This window comes from Lynx canadensis, chromosome B4 (assembly GCF_007474595.2).
Source record: "Lynx canadensis isolate LIC74 chromosome B4, mLynCan4.pri.v2, whole genome shotgun sequence".
NCBI classification, from domain to species: domain Eukaryota; kingdom Metazoa; phylum Chordata; class Mammalia; order Carnivora; family Felidae; genus Lynx; species Lynx canadensis.
In genome coordinates, this window is record NC_044309.1 from 24,697,075 (window position 1) to 24,713,194 (window position 16,120).

The following is a 16,120-nucleotide window of genomic DNA, read 5'->3' on the forward strand; positions in this document are numbered from 1 at the left end:
TCTATTTATTCTGGCCTTTCATGTCCAGATAAATTTTATAATTTTTCTCCAAAAAGATGTTAAACATCTTTTGTTTTTAGAACTTTGGAATGTATTGCTATTGTGAATATTTTTTTCTATTACATTTTGTAATATAACTGTTGTTGTAAAGCATCATTATTGATTGATCTTATGTTCAACAACTTTACTGAATCCTTTCTTAGTTGTAATAGTAGTAGCTTCCCTTAGATTTTCTATGTGAATAACGTATCACCTGATCACCTGCAAATAATGTAATATTTACTTTTTCTTTCCTGATTCTTATACCTCATTTATTTTACCTAATCTTGTTGCATTAGTTAAGACTGTCTTATTCTCTAAAAGTTTGTAGTTTTTCTTTTCATGTTTAAGTCTTTAATCCATCTGGACTTGATTTTTTTATTTAAAAAATATTTTTATTTGTTAAACAAAAAAATTGTTTTTTTAAATGTACATCCAAGTTAGTTAGCACATAGTGCAATAATGATTTCAAGAGTAGAAACCAGTGGTTCATTCCAACAAGTGTCTTCCTTAATGCTCCTTGCCCATTTAGCCCTCCCCCCACTCACAACCCCTCCAGCAACCCTCTGTTTTCTTTTTTTTTTTTTTTAATTTTTTTTTTTCAACGTTTATTTATTTTTCGGACAGAGAGAGACAGAGCATGAACGGGGGAGGGGCAGAGAGAGAGGGAGACACAGAATCGGAAACAGGCTCCAGGCTCTGAGCCATCAGCCCAGAGCCCGACGCGGGGCTCGAACTCCCGGACCGCGAGATCGTGACCTGGCTGAAGTCGGACGCTTAACCGACTGCGCCACCCAGGCGCCCCCCCTCTGTTTGTTTTCTATATTTAAGAGTCTCTTACGTTTTGTCCCCCTCTCTGTTTTTATATTAACTTTGTTTCCCTTCCTGTATGATCATGTTTTTTATCTTAAATTCCACATATGAATAAAGTCATATATTTGTCTTTCTCTGACTAATTTCTCTTAGCATAATACCCTCTAGTTCCATTCACATTATTGCAAATGGTCTGGACTTGATTTTTGTCTTCCAATATTCTAATAGGAAACTATAGATTTTGAATATTTATCTTATTCACCTTCTCAACTCTTACAGATTATTAAAACATGTAGTTTTCCTAGTTTGAGTAAACTACAACTCTTACAATTTCAATAGTATTTTAGTTTACTCAATGTTATTTTTCTAGACAGACAATTCCATCTAAAAATAATAATTTCTTTCTTATATTTATGCCTTATTTTTTTTTCCTGTTCTTTTGCATTGGCTATGACTTTCAGACATATGACTGGAATCTCTGTCTGCTTGGGCTGTCATACTAAAATACCATACACTTTGTGGCTTAACCAATGGAAGTTTATTTCTCATACTTCTAGAGGCTGGGGAGTCCAAGATCAAGTTGCTGGCCAATGTGGTTTCTGGTGAGAGTTCTCCTCCTGGCTTACAGGTGGCCACCTTTTGCTATGTCCTCATATAGTGGAGGGAAAGAGCTATGGTGTTTCTTCCTCTTCTTGTAAGGGCACTAGCCCTAGTAGATTAGATTTCCACCCTTATGATCTCATTTAACCTTTATCACAGGCCCTGTCTCGAAATAAAGTCACATCGAGGTTAGGGCCTCAACATACAAATTTTGGGGACACAAACATTCAATTCATAATAGATGGCATTTCCAAATCACTCTCAAGGGTATTTTTTTCTCATTTTGTCTTTTTATATGTTAGATTTTTAAATGTTTACCTTTTTATATATTTTAGGTAGAATTATAGGTTGTTCACATAAATGGAAGGCAGCTTAGGAACTAATTCATCATATTCATCATTGTGTTTCAGTAGGAGTTACCAAATCTGAACCAGCACAGCTACATGAATGAGCTACTTGTAAATACCTTCATCTGAATAATCTCAATTTTCTTTCTCCTTAAGCTATTCTTGATTGGAAATCCACACTACCTGCAAATGGAAATTGGACATAAATCACGGACAGAAAATTCTTATTCATCCTTACTAAAGACCAACATGTTGTAAATTTGCTTACTACATAAATTTCATGAAGAGTTGTCAAAATGAAGTCCTAGATTAGAAATAAACACCCAAGTCTGTTTATAAGTATGCATGACTAAATAGATTGGATTTGAAAAGAATAAAAAAAAAAAAAAAAGAGTAGGGGAAGCAGATTATTAAGACATGTAGTTTTCCTAGTTTGAGTAAACTACAAAAATTGCTAGTCACTTACACTTTTGGTGTCCTGGAAAAAGTCCAAGATCTAAAGCAAGAGTTTTTTGGACTGACTCCTGGCTCTGCTTACTTACTAAATTGTGGGTTCTTGGGCAGATCCGTTACCGTAGACCTCCATTTCCTCATTCGTAAACACCCTATAGCGTTTGGAATATGTGACACTGCCTTGGCAAACACCAGGCACTCAGCAAAGCGGTAGTCTTTATTACCTAAACGACATTTGCTTTCACATCCTCGACCTCAAAGTCAGTAAGCAACCAGGAGCAAAAAAATTACACCCCCGTGCTCCAAGTCACACCGGTCACGTTACCACACCTCTGAAAAGACTACTGAGGGTCCCTCTCGCGGGAAGCGGATGTGGCATTTTGAAACAGCTGAGGGCGACGCAGTGCGAAGGCAGGATTTCCGCCGCATCGGCTCGAGCGTCTGCGGGACGGAGAAACCGAACCGGAACAGGGAAGAACGCCAGCCTCCGAAGGGTATCCGGAAGCGCCAAAGAGAAGGGGGGCGGGCGGGGACTACATTTCCCACAAGTCCACGGGGCAGGGCGAGGGGCGGGCGTCGGGGACAATACCGGACGGGCCTTGCCGGGCAATGCCAAGGTAAATGCCGGCAGTGCGGCTCAGAGGGAAGAGTAATTTACCGTCTGCGCTTAGATTACTGCTAGTAACCCGCCTAACTCAACCCGAGCTCAGAAAGGCCCTGGCGATTTGAGGACTTCCGGGCCGCAAGACTCCATCTCCCAAATCCGTATTAGTCCTCCCCACGCTGGGCCTGGGGGCTATTCTAGGTGCCTGAGGTTGCAAGGCGTTATGGTAGACAGTTGAAGGCCCACGGTACCCGTTTTAGGGTTGACAATCCGTACTGGTTCCTCAATGCCCCCTCCCCCGACCCCTGCCTCCTATTAAATCGGGCTGAAGTTGGGCTATGCCCGGCTCCCAGGGACAAGATGTTAGTGGTGGTGCTGGGGAAGGTGCCCTCCCTTCCCCGGCCCAGGCTAGTGGCGGGCAATCTTCCCTACTCCTTTGGTTAGATTACTTTCGGACGTTCTTAGCTCCAGGCGGCTAAAGCTGTCAAAGTATTGCGGATCAAGTATTGCTAAACACTTTCATCCAAAATCTCTAATTCTTTCATCTACCCTTGAGGGTACTGTAAAATTGCCAACGGAGAGGCTAAGTAACTTGCTCTAGGTCACAGAACTCGAATGGCAGAACATAATGTTCGCACAGAGCCTATCCGGATCTAAAGCCCTTTGCTTATGTCCCATCACCTTCTTCAAACCTTAACCTAAGAGGGCAGGAGGAGCTGTGGACGGTAGGGTTTTTTTTTTTGCCCAGCGGTACCGACGCTTTGGGCCCAGGCGAAGGATCCAATCCTGCGTTCCCTGTGTGCTCCCACAGTCCCGCTGCACTGGCACAGACGCGGCGGTCCGGCCTGTTCAAAATAGCAAGGACCCGGCACATCTCACTTCTCTTCCTTGCCTTCTTCTCTGGCCCTACTCAGGGGACCGACTGCAGCGCGCGTCGTCTCCTCGGACGCGGCGAGTGGGTGGAGTCGGCTGCGCGGCAGCGGCGGCGGCAGCTAGTGGGTCCTTTAGTGGCTCTGGGGCGGGGCTCTGGGGAGGGCGCGGACGGACCCACGGACCCTGTCGGGATGGGGAGTGTGGCTGCTCCGCCAGGGTCCTGTGGGTGGGAGAGAGGCTCCGCGACCGCTGGTGGCCGGAGTCCCTCCGTGTTGTGCTAGAGATGCTTTTCCTCTCGGTGAGTTGTTTTTCTGTCTCCGCGGGGCCGGCTCCTCGGTCTAGGTCACGCCCCGGGGAGGAGGAAAGAGCTGGGCCACCTCGGTCTGTGTGGCCTGGATAGGGCAGGGCAACGGGGAATTGACCAGCTGCGTGGGCCTCCTCCCTTTGGGCATGTTGATCCGCGGCTGCGCTCCATGTTCCAGTTTCATGCAGGCTCTTGGGAAAGCTGGTGCTGCTGCTGCCTGATTCCAGCCGACAGATCTTGGGACCGGGACCGGGGCCGGCGCTGGCGGCTGGAGATGGCGGACACGAGATCCGTGCACGAAACCAGGTTTGAGGCGGCGGTGAAGGTGATCCAGAGTTTGCCGAAAAATGGTAAGTGCGCTGGGCCCCCGCTGAACAAGCCTCCTGCAGAGGCCCGAGGCCCCAGTTTCTTAACCTCGCCTCCTTTAACCTTATTTCTGCTTGTAGTCTTGCTTATTTAACCTACTTCGTTTCTGCGTTTAAAAGGAGTGTAGTTGAAGAAGTAAAGAATGTGAATTAATTACCTCCTCAATTTTCAAGAAAAAGACAAATACGTTATCCAGATTTTGAGTAGTTTTTGTTGAAAACAAAGTCTGCCACTTAATGACTGCGGATTTGGGTATGTTTAAAAACACACACACAAACACAAAAACTGGGATGGGTAGTATGCCTGGTGTGCATACTCTTAAACTGTACTATTTAAACCTTCCAAAAACTTTTGATGTGAAGGGAGAGAAAGGAAAGAACAGTAAATCATTTGTAAAATGATTTATTTTAATAAATACATATATACTTAGTACTTTTTTGTGTGTGCTATTTTCTTTACACTAGTGTTCTCTTTCTTATACTTATATTGGGCCTTCCTTGCAGTTTAGGAGAAAAGTCATTCAGTTGTTCTTGTGTCATTTCTCAGGCTGTTTTCAAGATTTTTCTCTTTATCCTTGGTTTTCAGCAGTTTGTGATGTGGCCAAGTGTGGTTTTCTTCAAATACACCGTGTTTAGAATTTACAGAGCTTTTTGAATTTGTAATTCTATGGGTTTGGACCAATATTAGGAAGTTTAAAGCCGTTATTCAAGTATTTTTTTCTGTGCAGAAGTTTGGGGAGGGGGACTTTTATCTTTTACTTCATGTCCTTCTGCATTATATGAATTATTTTTCACAATAAACTTGTATTTTTGTAATGTTGCATTTAAGCGCTGTTACTGTGCCAGAATGTAAAATTCATTGAATACTTCATTGATATATTATTATAGTATTTAATATATTCTACTTAATTGATTTTAATTAATCATCTGTTGGCTTTGAAATGAATATTCAACACCACTTAATAAAAATTCATAAAGTGCAGATTTAAAGGGTTTTGAAAGCAAATAGACAGAAAATAGTATTCCTTCTGTAATCTCAGACATCGAATTGGAGTTCATAGGAGGGGGTTGAAAGATAAGAATGAGTGAACAACATCTAAAAAAATAATATAGGAACTTATTTAGCTGTTGATTTTCTAACTGCCTGATTAAGAGAGTTTATAGAAAGGCATCACTGTAAGAGTTTTACATAAGTTGTATCTTTATCCTTTTTCTAAACCACACATGTTTATAATTTTTTGAGAATTGTTAAAGGTAGAACTTGATGTCTCTTGTCTACTATCTTTGTTGATATATATTTTGTATTAAACCCATGTAAGTATAAACTATTCACATAACATTTAAGAAGCTATCACAAGGTTAAGGTACCCTGGCAAATGGCCTGTGTTGGATGATATTCAGTGTACTGTTATCCCCTGAAATTAAATTGATATTAATTGAAGCTGGAAGTCTTATTATAATGAATTATTAAATCTTTTAATAATTGTACTCTTTAATTGGTATAGTCTGCCCTGGACTATTTTGCAAAGGGTGAGATCTGTTTTTTTGTTCCTTGTTGCTTAATCTTTATTTAAGGTCTGAGGTTATAATGAATCCTATAGCATCTATGTTTGGTTTGCCCTTGACCTTTACAAATTTAAATTCTTAGATAACATTTTAAATACACATGTCAAATATGTTATGCGTGAGCAAGCACCTTGAGGACAGATTATACTTTATCTAGTGTCTTACAGAGTATATTCAATACGTTAACAGTTTTTGCTGTAATCTATTCTAATGTATATTTCACTCACCTTAACAAATAGACTTTTTTTTACTTTTTAAAGATTTTTATTTTATTTTTTTTAGGGAGAGAGCGTGTAAGTGGGGGAGAGGGGCAGAGGGAGAGCGAGAGTGAGAATCTTAAGGAAAGTATTAAGCAGGCTTCACACTCAGCACGGAGCCTGACTCGGGGTTCAATCCCAGGACCCTGGGATAATGACCTGAACAAAATCAAGAGGCAGATGCTCAACCAACTGAGTCACCCAGACACCCCAACAAATAAACTTTTAAATCTTATTTTGACTTGGGGCGCCTGGGTGGCTCAGTTGGTTGGGCAGCCAACTCTTAATTTCGGCTCATGTGATGATCTCACAGTTCGTGGGATTGAGTTGTGTGTCAGGCTTTGCACTAACAGTACTGGAGCCTGCTTTGGGTTCTCTCTCTCTCTCTCTCTCTCCAAATAAATAAATAAATGTTAAAAACAAATTTTTAACATTTTAACATTATTATTTATTTATTTTAACATTTTAACATTTATTTATTTAACATTATTATTTAATATTTTAACATTATTGTGACTTACTGAAGATATTTTGAGATGAGTCTCTTGGTGTTTTAGATTTGTGTTATTTAAGTAGGCAACCGTTTAAAAAATTTTTTTTCAAATAAAACTATTTCAAAGCTTAAAAAAATATGTAACCTTTTTAACTGTAATTTTCCCATTTTTTTAACCTCTGGTATTTAAAGGAGGACAATATTATTGAAATAATGTCTAATAGGTACTCCTAAAGGAGCATATATTATGTAGATAATAGTTACTGTGATTTTGGAATTAATTATTCATTCCTGGTAAACCCGAAACACCAGCTCTCAGCTTATCTGTGTTGTAATTTTCACAATGTTTATAAACTACTAATTTTTGATTGCTACACATTGTGTGTTTATTATGCAATCTAGAAAGTTTATAAAATATCTTTTTATAGTTTTAATTTTATTATAATAATTTTGATATAAATGTAATATATAAACACATTGAATGTAAAAACAATTTTTATATATATATATATTTTTTCAATTCATATCCAAATTAGTTAGCATATAGTGCAACAATGATTTCAGGAGTAGATTCCTTAGTGCCCCTTACCCATTTAGCCCATCCCCCCCTCCCACAACCCCTCCTGTAACCCTCAGTCTGTTCTCCATATTTATGACTCTCTTCTGTTTTGTCCCCCTCCCTGTTTTTTATATTATTTTTGTTTCCCTTCCCTTATGTTCATCTGTTTCATCTCTTAAAGTCCTCATATGAGTGAAGTCATATGACATTTGTCTTTCTCTAATTTCACATAGCATAATACCCTCCAGTTCCATCCACATAGTTGCAAATGGCAGGATTTCATTCTTTTTGACTGCTGAGTAATACTCCATTGTATATATATACCACATCTTTATCCATTCATCCATCAATGGACATTTGGGCTCTTTCCATACTTTGGCTATTGTCGATAGTGCTGCTACAAACATAGGGGTGCGTGTGCCCCTTCGAAACAGCACACCTGTATCCCTTGGATATATACCTAGTAGTGCAATTGCTGGGTCTTAGGGCAGTTCTATTTTTAGTTTTTTGAGAAACCTCCATACTGTTTTCCAGAGTGGCTGCACCAGCTTGCATTGCCACCAACAATGCAAAAGAGATCCTCTTTCTCTGCATCCTCACAACATCTGTTGTTGCCTAAGTTGTTAATGTTAGCCATTCTGACAGGGGTGAGGTGGTATCTCAGTGTGGTTTTGTATTTCCCTGATGATGAGTGATGTTGAGCATTTCTTCATGTGTCTGTTAGCCATATAGATGTCTTCTTTGGAGAAGTGCCTATTCATGTCTTTTGCCCTTTTCTTCACTGGATTATTTGTTTTCTGGGTGTTGAGTTTGATAAGTTCTTTATAGATTATGGATACTAACCCTTTATCTGGTATGTTGTTTGCAAATATCTTCTCCCATTCTGTCGGTTGCCTTTTAGTTTTGCTGATTGTTTCCTTCGCTGTGCAGAAGCTTTTTATTTTGATGAGGTCCCAAATGTAAAAATTTTTAAAACACAAATTAAAAAAAAGGAAAATGATCTGTATACTTACTATCCAGAGATATCGTCTTTAAAATTTTGATGTGTTTCCTTTTATTCTGCTTTTTATGTGTATGAATACTTACTTTGCAAAAATGGATTGTACTGGATATGCTATTTTTAAACTACTGTTATTTTCTCACTTTATAGTAGATTGTGAAACTTTTCTCAGTCGTTTATATTTTCATACCATATAATTTTTAAGGGCTGTAGTTATAAATGATCCTGTTGTGTATATGTATAACAATTTAGTCAATTATTTATTATAAAACATTTGCATTCCAATTTTTTTCTATTATTAAGTATTGTAGCTTAGAGCACTCATTCATACATTTTGAAACTTTTAACAAAAAAAGATCACAGATACGCTAGAGACATATATAAAGACTGATTTGATTATCAAGAAATTGATGTGGTCAAAATTACAGAGGTAAGAAGTGAGAAATCTATTTTATCTTGGATTCTTTTTCTACCACAGCAGACATTGGTTCACTTTAGCCAGACTTCCTATTCACTGAGAAGTTGAAATTTGACCAAAAGGCCTTGAATTTCTTAATGTTGAGGTTTTATTAAGCAGAGTGTACATTTTTTTTTTTCAACGTTTTTTATTTATTTTTGGGACAGAGAGAGACAGAGCATGAACGGGGGAGGGGCAGAGAGAGAGGGAGACACAGAATCGGAAACAGGCTCCAGGCTCCGAGCCATCAGCCCAGAGCCCGACGCGGGGCTCGAACTCATGGACCGCGAGATCGTGACCTGGCTGAAGTCGGACGCTTAACCGACTGCGCCACCCAGGCGCCCCAGAGTGTACATTTTTTAAGTCAGAGGAGTAAAGCAACGGACAGCCATAACGTTTGTTTCTATAAGACAGAAGTAAATGACTGTACTGTTAATGAAATATTTAAATATCACTATTAGTATAGCTAAGCTGATTTACAGCCTTAGTATCAATTGAATTCTCCAGGTGATTTATGTTTAATATGTCTCCAATAGGTTCATTTCAGCCAACAAATGAAATGATGCTCAAATTCTATAGCTTCTATAAGCAGGCAACTGAAGGACCCTGTAAACTGTCGAGGCCTGGATTCTGGGATCCTATTGGAAGATATAAATGGTAATTTTATATAGAGAGCTCTGAAAGAAATTTTATTTTAATGACATAATTATCATATGACTTATTTATGTGGTTATGTGTTACTCTGTGCATAAGGTGTTCTAACATACTGGATCCAATTTTTATCCTCCATGTGCTTTTAACACAATTTCATACAAATAGAAAAGTCTCAGGGAAGAGAGGAAAACAATAAAACCCAAAGGGGTAGGTGCATCAAAAATCATTTTCAGTTAGTCTTTCCTTTTATGGAATTTTTTTCATTTTCTTATACCAAGAGCAACTCCCAAACTCAGTTAAGCAAACAAACAAATAAACTCTCCTGCCTGTTTTACCTGCGGGGAAAAGTAATGACTTTTACTTGTCAAATGACACTGTTTGCTCTGAACCTTTAGATGATTCCTAAGTAACTAGGAACATAACTCAGGTACTACTGTGCTAACTTTTTATCTAAGCTGTCACTCCTTCCCACTGTACTTGAATAGAAATTTGATTTTTTTTTGAAATTTGATTTTTAATATACTTTAAAAAGTTATATCCATAGCTACCTCTGTAACATAGAAAGTACGTTATGAACAGAGTATGCTAATTGGTGAAGTATGTCTTAAGAGCCACACATTTTGATGGCTGAATTTCTTTACCCTGAATTGAAAGTCCTTAAACTCCTTTGAGGATTTGTTAGCACTATACTTTCCTCTAAGTTCTTTATGAATGGTCATAGATAATAGGTTAAATGTAATAGCAATATGGTATTTAATCTGTTTTAAGAAAATTGATTTATTTACTTTATAATTTTTCCTCAGAATTGACCATTGGTAGATATCAACTGCTTCTGGAAAAAATACATAAAAAGAAAGGTTTTCATTTTAGGCAAAAATTTCAAAGGTCTACAGTAAAACCATGGTTTGCGAGCATGATTTGTCCTAGAAACATGCTTATAATCCAGAGCATTCGTATATCAAAGCAAATTTCAAGAACCATTGGCTTAGTTGCAATCATGTGACTTCGGCATCACGTGCTACTCATATTGCAAGACGTCGCCCGTTTATCAAGTTAAAATTTATTAGAAATGTTTGCTCATCGGGGCACCTGGGTGGCTCGGTTGGGTGTCCGACTTCAGCTGAGGTCATGACCTCATGGTTCACGGGTTTGAGCCCCGCGTTGGACTCTGTGCTGACAGCTCGGAGCCTGGAGTGTGCTTTGTGGATTCTGTCTCCCTCTCTTTCTGCCCCTGCCCACCTCATGCTCTGTCCCTCTCTCTCTCAAAAATAAATAAAACATTAAAAAAAAAAAAAAAGGTTGCTCATCTTGCGGATGAGCAAGTTACTCGCACTCCAAGTTTTACTGTATTCTCATTGTCTGTGGGTTTAAAAATTGCCTGTGCTTCACATTTTTGTTTTTTTAGAAGTAGGAAACCATTTCTATTTTTTGAGTGTATACATTAGATTCTTATTTAAAGTAATGGAAATTTTAAACTCAAACTCCTGTTCTTTTAAAACATGGCTGTGATAGTTCATTTCATATAGTCTTCTAAAATGTTCCTTTCTGTCATTGCTGTTTATAATATAAAACTTTTGAAGAGTTCTTAGCAAATATTTATCAATAGTCTATAGTATCTGCTCTATAGTGATATAGTTTATATAGTTTATAATCTATAGATGGGCTATTACTACTTTTAAATACTATTTAATTTGACAGTTTATTTCCTCTGATATTGTTCTTTAAGGTGGTACATTTAAAGAGATCCTTTGGAAACATATTATCTTTGCGTAGGCTTTAAGTAGAGAGCCTGTTTTAAATTAATAACCATATAGCATTGACTACAAATTGTATTCTGAGCAATTGGAAGACAGGTATTTTTTTGTTATTTGAATATTTCCATTTCTAGGGATGCTTGGAGTTCACTGGGTGATATGACCAAAGAGGAAGCCATGATTGCGTATGTTGAAGAAATGAAAAAGGTAGGGGAAATAATTCCCAGTAGAAAATATTCAGAGCAGGTCTAATTTAATTTTGTTATCAGGCAAATTAGCTGCTTTAAGGAACAAGGAGATTATAATATGTTAGAATACAAAACCTAAGTTATTGAATTTATTAGGGTTTTATCTGTCTTATCAAAGTTCATCTTTTTTTTTTTTTTAATGTTTATTTTTGAGAGAGAAAGACACAAAGTGCAAGTGGGGGAGGGGCAGAGAGAGGGAGACACAGAATCAGGCCCCAGGCTCTGAGCTGTCAGCACAGAGCCCAACATGGGGCTCGAACCTACAGACAGTGAGATCATGATCTGGGCTGAAGTCAGACGCTTAACTGACTGAGCCACCAAGGCTCCCCTCATCAAAGTTCATCTTAAGGTAAGTGTTTTTTCCTTAAGATCACATGGTGATGTGATTTTTTTTTTTTCATCTTCCCTGCCTTTCTCCATAGTCAGCTTCTTCAGAAAGTATAGAAATAGGAGTCTTTTAAAATACTGAAGTCCCTTCCTTAAGAATGTGGGAAGTACCTGGGCTGTCTTGAAAGCATTTCTGCTTTGGAACTTTTTATTTAGAAGAAGTAGTTAACAGCCCTGCCCATCAGTGTTCTCATCAAGTTTTGACTCACAAATTGAGATATTCCCAACCCTGGACTTCTTAGTAGCAAGCATTTTTTTCTGTGAATGCAGAGGTCCTTCAGAACCAGAATAAGATAAGGATGCTTTTAATTTTTCTGGTAATTAGTAAGGAGGGCATCCCTTGCTAACTTTAAAGTCTGTTTCAAGGGATTGTTTTGAGAAGTAAATTTATGAGGAAATCATGGATTTTAAAGGTAATCGTAGTGTCTTTATAAAGGATCATTTTTATGTTGAAACTGGATCAGAAGTTGTGAGATTTAGGTCTGTTTGATAATTTTATTTTTTATTTTTTTATTTTATTTATTTTATTTTTTTTAACGTTTATTTATTTTTGAGACAGAGAGAGACAGAGCATGAACGGGGGAGGGTCACAGAGAGGGAGACACAGAATCCGAAACAGGCTCTAAGCTCTGAGCTGTCAGCACAGAGCCGGACGCGGGGCTCGAACTCATGGACCGTGAGATCACGACCTGAGCCGAAGTCGGAACCTTAACCGACTGAGCCACCCAGGCGCCCCTGTTTGATAATTTTAAATAAATTGTCTTTAAGCATAAAGAAAATATTTAAAAAGGAATAGTTCTTTTGCAAGATGATTCAACAGTGTTAGTTCCTGTTTGGTCAATTCAGACTCATTTGTTTCATTTTGTTTTAATCTCTTTCATACTACTCAAAGCTGTGCACTTTGTTTCATTTTCATAATTTTTATTCAGTGGACTTGGTTTATCTATAACAGAAGGCAGAGTTTAGTCCTTTTGGCTGTTAACCTTATCAGTAATACAACAACGAAGCCTTTCAAAAGCAGAAAGACAAAAAAAATCTAAAGCCTTTTTGGTTTGGTAACCATTCCTTTTCTTTATTTTAAATATTACAATTTTAAGGACACGCTTCTATAATGTAAAGTTGAATTGACACATTAGGTAAAATTTACCCATTTTTCCTGTCCAGTTTGATTAATTAATGATGTAGCCACAGTTTAAAGTGGGAGGGAGATGGATTTAAACTATACTGCTGCCTTTTAACTGTCTTAAGATACTTCCACTGTGCCCGTAGATTTCTGTGACTACTTCTCTAATTAAGATAATATACCAGCTATTTCCTTTCAGACTTTTAAAATTTCATTTTTCATACTGTGAATATAATAAAGTTTATAGTAAACCTTTAGAGGTAAATCTGAAAATGTTAGGATACCCATTGGTTGAAAATTCGATTAGTCTTTTAAAGTATTTCCAGAGTTTTGCTTTGTGGACATCATTAGATAGAATTGCATCTTCTAAATAATGATGTGGGAAGGCGGGTGCCTGGCTGGTGCAGTCAGTAGAGCATCCAACTCTTGATCTGAAGGTTGTGAGTTCTATCTTCATGTTGGGTATAGAGATGACTTGAAATATAATAATGGTGTGGGATAGTACATTATCCCAAAAATTTGATTACTGAATTTGGCACTTTTTTTAATTGCAATAATTTTCTTTTTTTTTTTTTTAAATTTTTTTTTTTTTTTCAACGTTTATTTATTTTGGGACAGAGAGAGACAGAGCATGAACGGGGGAGGGGCAGAGAGAGAGGGAGACACAGAATCGGAAACAGGCTCCAGGCTCCGAGCCATCAGCCCAGAGCCCGACGCGGGGCTCGAACTCACAGACCGCGAGATCGTGACCTGGCTGAAGTCGGACGCTTAACCGGCTGCGCCACCCAGGCGCCCCTAATTGCAATAATTTTCTAACTGAAGCAGTTGTTAGATTGTATTTATAAATACAGTTCACTGTATTATTGCTCTTCAGAGCTATTCTCCTGTGCTGAGCTGTCAGCACAGAGCCTGAGGCAGGGCTCAAACCTGCGAACCATGAGATCGTAACTTGAGCCAAAGTCCGACGCTCAACCGACTGAGCCACCAGGCACCCCAAGAGAGAATGAATCTTAAGCAGGCTCTACGCTCAGTGTGGAGCCCGACATGGGGCTTGATCCCACAACACTGGGATCATAATCTGAGCCAAAATCAGGAGTCAGACACTTAACCTATCAGGCCACACAGGCACCCCTAGAATTATTCTTTTAGTATAAATCTCATTCCATGCCTTTGCATTCAAATGTTAAGGAACCTCATTAATTTAATTTATATCTTATAATAGATAATATTTTATGGAAAATTTTTGTAATTTATAAACTGGCCAGTGAAATATCATTGAAAAAGTTGCTGGAATCAAAAATTCTTTTTTTTTCTTAATTTTGTAAATGTTCATTTATTTTTGAGAGAGACAGAGAGACAGAGCATGAGCAAGGTAGGGGCAGAGAGAGAGAGAGAGAGAGAGACAGAATCCAAAGCAGGCTCCAGGCTCTGAGCTGTCAGTGCAGAGCCCGACCTTGGTCTCAAACTCACGAACTGTGAGATCACGACCTGAACTGAAGTACGATGCTTAACCAACTGAGCCATCCAGGTGCCCCTTTTTTCTTTTCTTTTTTTTTTTTTTTAATGTTCGTTTATTTTTGAGAGAGAGCGTGAGCTGGGGTGCCCCTGGAATAAAAAATTCTTTTAAAATTATTTAACAGGGGGATCCCTGGGTAATTCAGTCAGTTAAGCATCCTACTCTTGATTTTGGCTCAGGTCATGATCTCAGAATCTTGAGATAGAGCCCTGTGTTGAGCTCTGTGCTGAGCCTGGAGCCTGCTTAAGAATCTCTCTTTCCCTCTCTCACTGCCCCCACCCCCCCCCCACTCGTGTTCTCTCTCTCTTAAAAAAATTTTTTTTTTTAATTAATAAAATGATTTAATAGAATTTTAGCTTTGAGAGAAAGGAATAACTAAAGTGGTTTGTGGGAAATAACCCATATTTCTTTAAAGAAAGTTCTTTTGATTCATAATCAAAAGGAAATATAAAATTCTGTTTTCTGTACAAATTTTACAGTTTGTTTTTTTTTGGGTTTTTTTTTGTTTTGTTTTTTTGTTTTTGCTTTTGAGATTATATTTTTAAGTAATCTCTACATCCAACATAGGGCTTGAACTTACAACCCCCAAATCAAGAGTCACATGCTCTACCTACTGAGCCAGCCAGCAGCTCCCAAATTTTGCAGTCTATCTTATGAGGATTACTGGAGAATTCAGCCAGAACTTGAATAATATGCATTATGTCTGTTGGACTTAAGGAGAGATCAGTGTACTCAACACTGGCTGCATGTTGGAGTCACTGGGGAATCTTGTTTAAAAAATATATATCTATATTCCCCAGTATGACCCAAGACTAATTATTTCAGGATTTCTAAGAGGATGGGATAATTGCTGTACTAGAGGGAGGATTATTATAACATAGTCTCATAAAGGATGGAACCTGAAAGTTACCATGGTGAGGGTCTGGTCCATAGGTCTATAAGTCCAAAATATTGGCTTATTCTTTTCAAGGCTTGACTGACGATAACCATCTTTTGGAGATTTAGAGAAAAACTAGAATGCTAATTTCTTTCTTTTTTTCTTTTTTGTTCTTTCTTTCTTTCTTTCTTTCTTTCTCCTTCTATAATGCTAATTTCTTTCTTTCTCTCTTTCTTTCTTTCCTTTCTTTTCCTTCCTTCCTTCCAGAATGCTAATTTCTTTCTTTCTCTTTCTTTCCTTCTTCTTTCCTTACTTCTAGAATGCTAATTTTTTTTCTTTCTTTCTTTTTTTCTTTCTTTCTTTTCTTTTCTTCCTTCTTCCTTCCAGAATGCTAATCTCTTTCTCTCTCTTTCTTTCTTCCTTCCTTCCTTCCTTTCTTTCTTTCTTTCTTTCTTTCTTTCTTTCTTTCTTGATGCTAATTTCTTTACTTAGAATGGGTGATACACTCTTCTAGTGCTCAGCATACTCAGGATTGAGATATAAGACACTCCTCAAAATTGCAGAGGCACTTAGGAAATTGGATTAGTGATTACTAAGATTATTGAACGGAGAGTAGAACACTGAGATTTGGATGGCTTTAAAAGATATGTTCATCTGACAAAAAAAAAAAACAAAAAAAAAAAAACTGAGGAATTTAATCTTTGCTTTACAATACAGTATCTGTACCTTAACAGAATATTTTCATCATATAGAAATGGTGTTTCTGGGGCATCTGGTTGGCTCAGTCAGTTGGTCTGACTCTTGATTTTGGCTCAGGTCATGATTCCAGGG

At 38.1% G+C, this 16,120-nt stretch overlaps 1 protein-coding gene across 7 annotated transcripts in view; it reads left to right on the forward strand.

The window, feature by feature from the left end:
- The first annotated feature begins 2,818 nt into the window (after window positions 1-2,818).
- ACBD5 (acyl-CoA binding domain containing 5) overlaps window positions 2,819-16,120 on the forward strand; it is a 71,727-nt gene continuing 58,425 nt past the window's right edge. For 3 of the 7 annotated variants that reach the window (XM_030321153.1, XM_030321156.1, XM_030321155.1), the window contains exons 1-4: window positions 3,934-4,027; window positions 4,212-4,383; window positions 9,267-9,387; window positions 11,273-11,345. In XM_030321153.1, the coding sequence (XP_030177013.1) occupies window positions 4,013-4,027; window positions 4,212-4,383; window positions 9,267-9,387; window positions 11,273-11,345 (381 nt within the window). In that variant the 5' untranslated portion in view covers window positions 3,934-4,012. Of the gene's footprint in view, window positions 2,870-3,867; window positions 4,028-4,211; window positions 4,384-9,266; window positions 9,388-11,272; window positions 11,346-16,120 lie in introns of those variants that run through there. The other 4 variants (XM_030321158.1, XM_032593846.1, XM_032593845.1 and 1 more) reach the window with 3 other exon arrangements.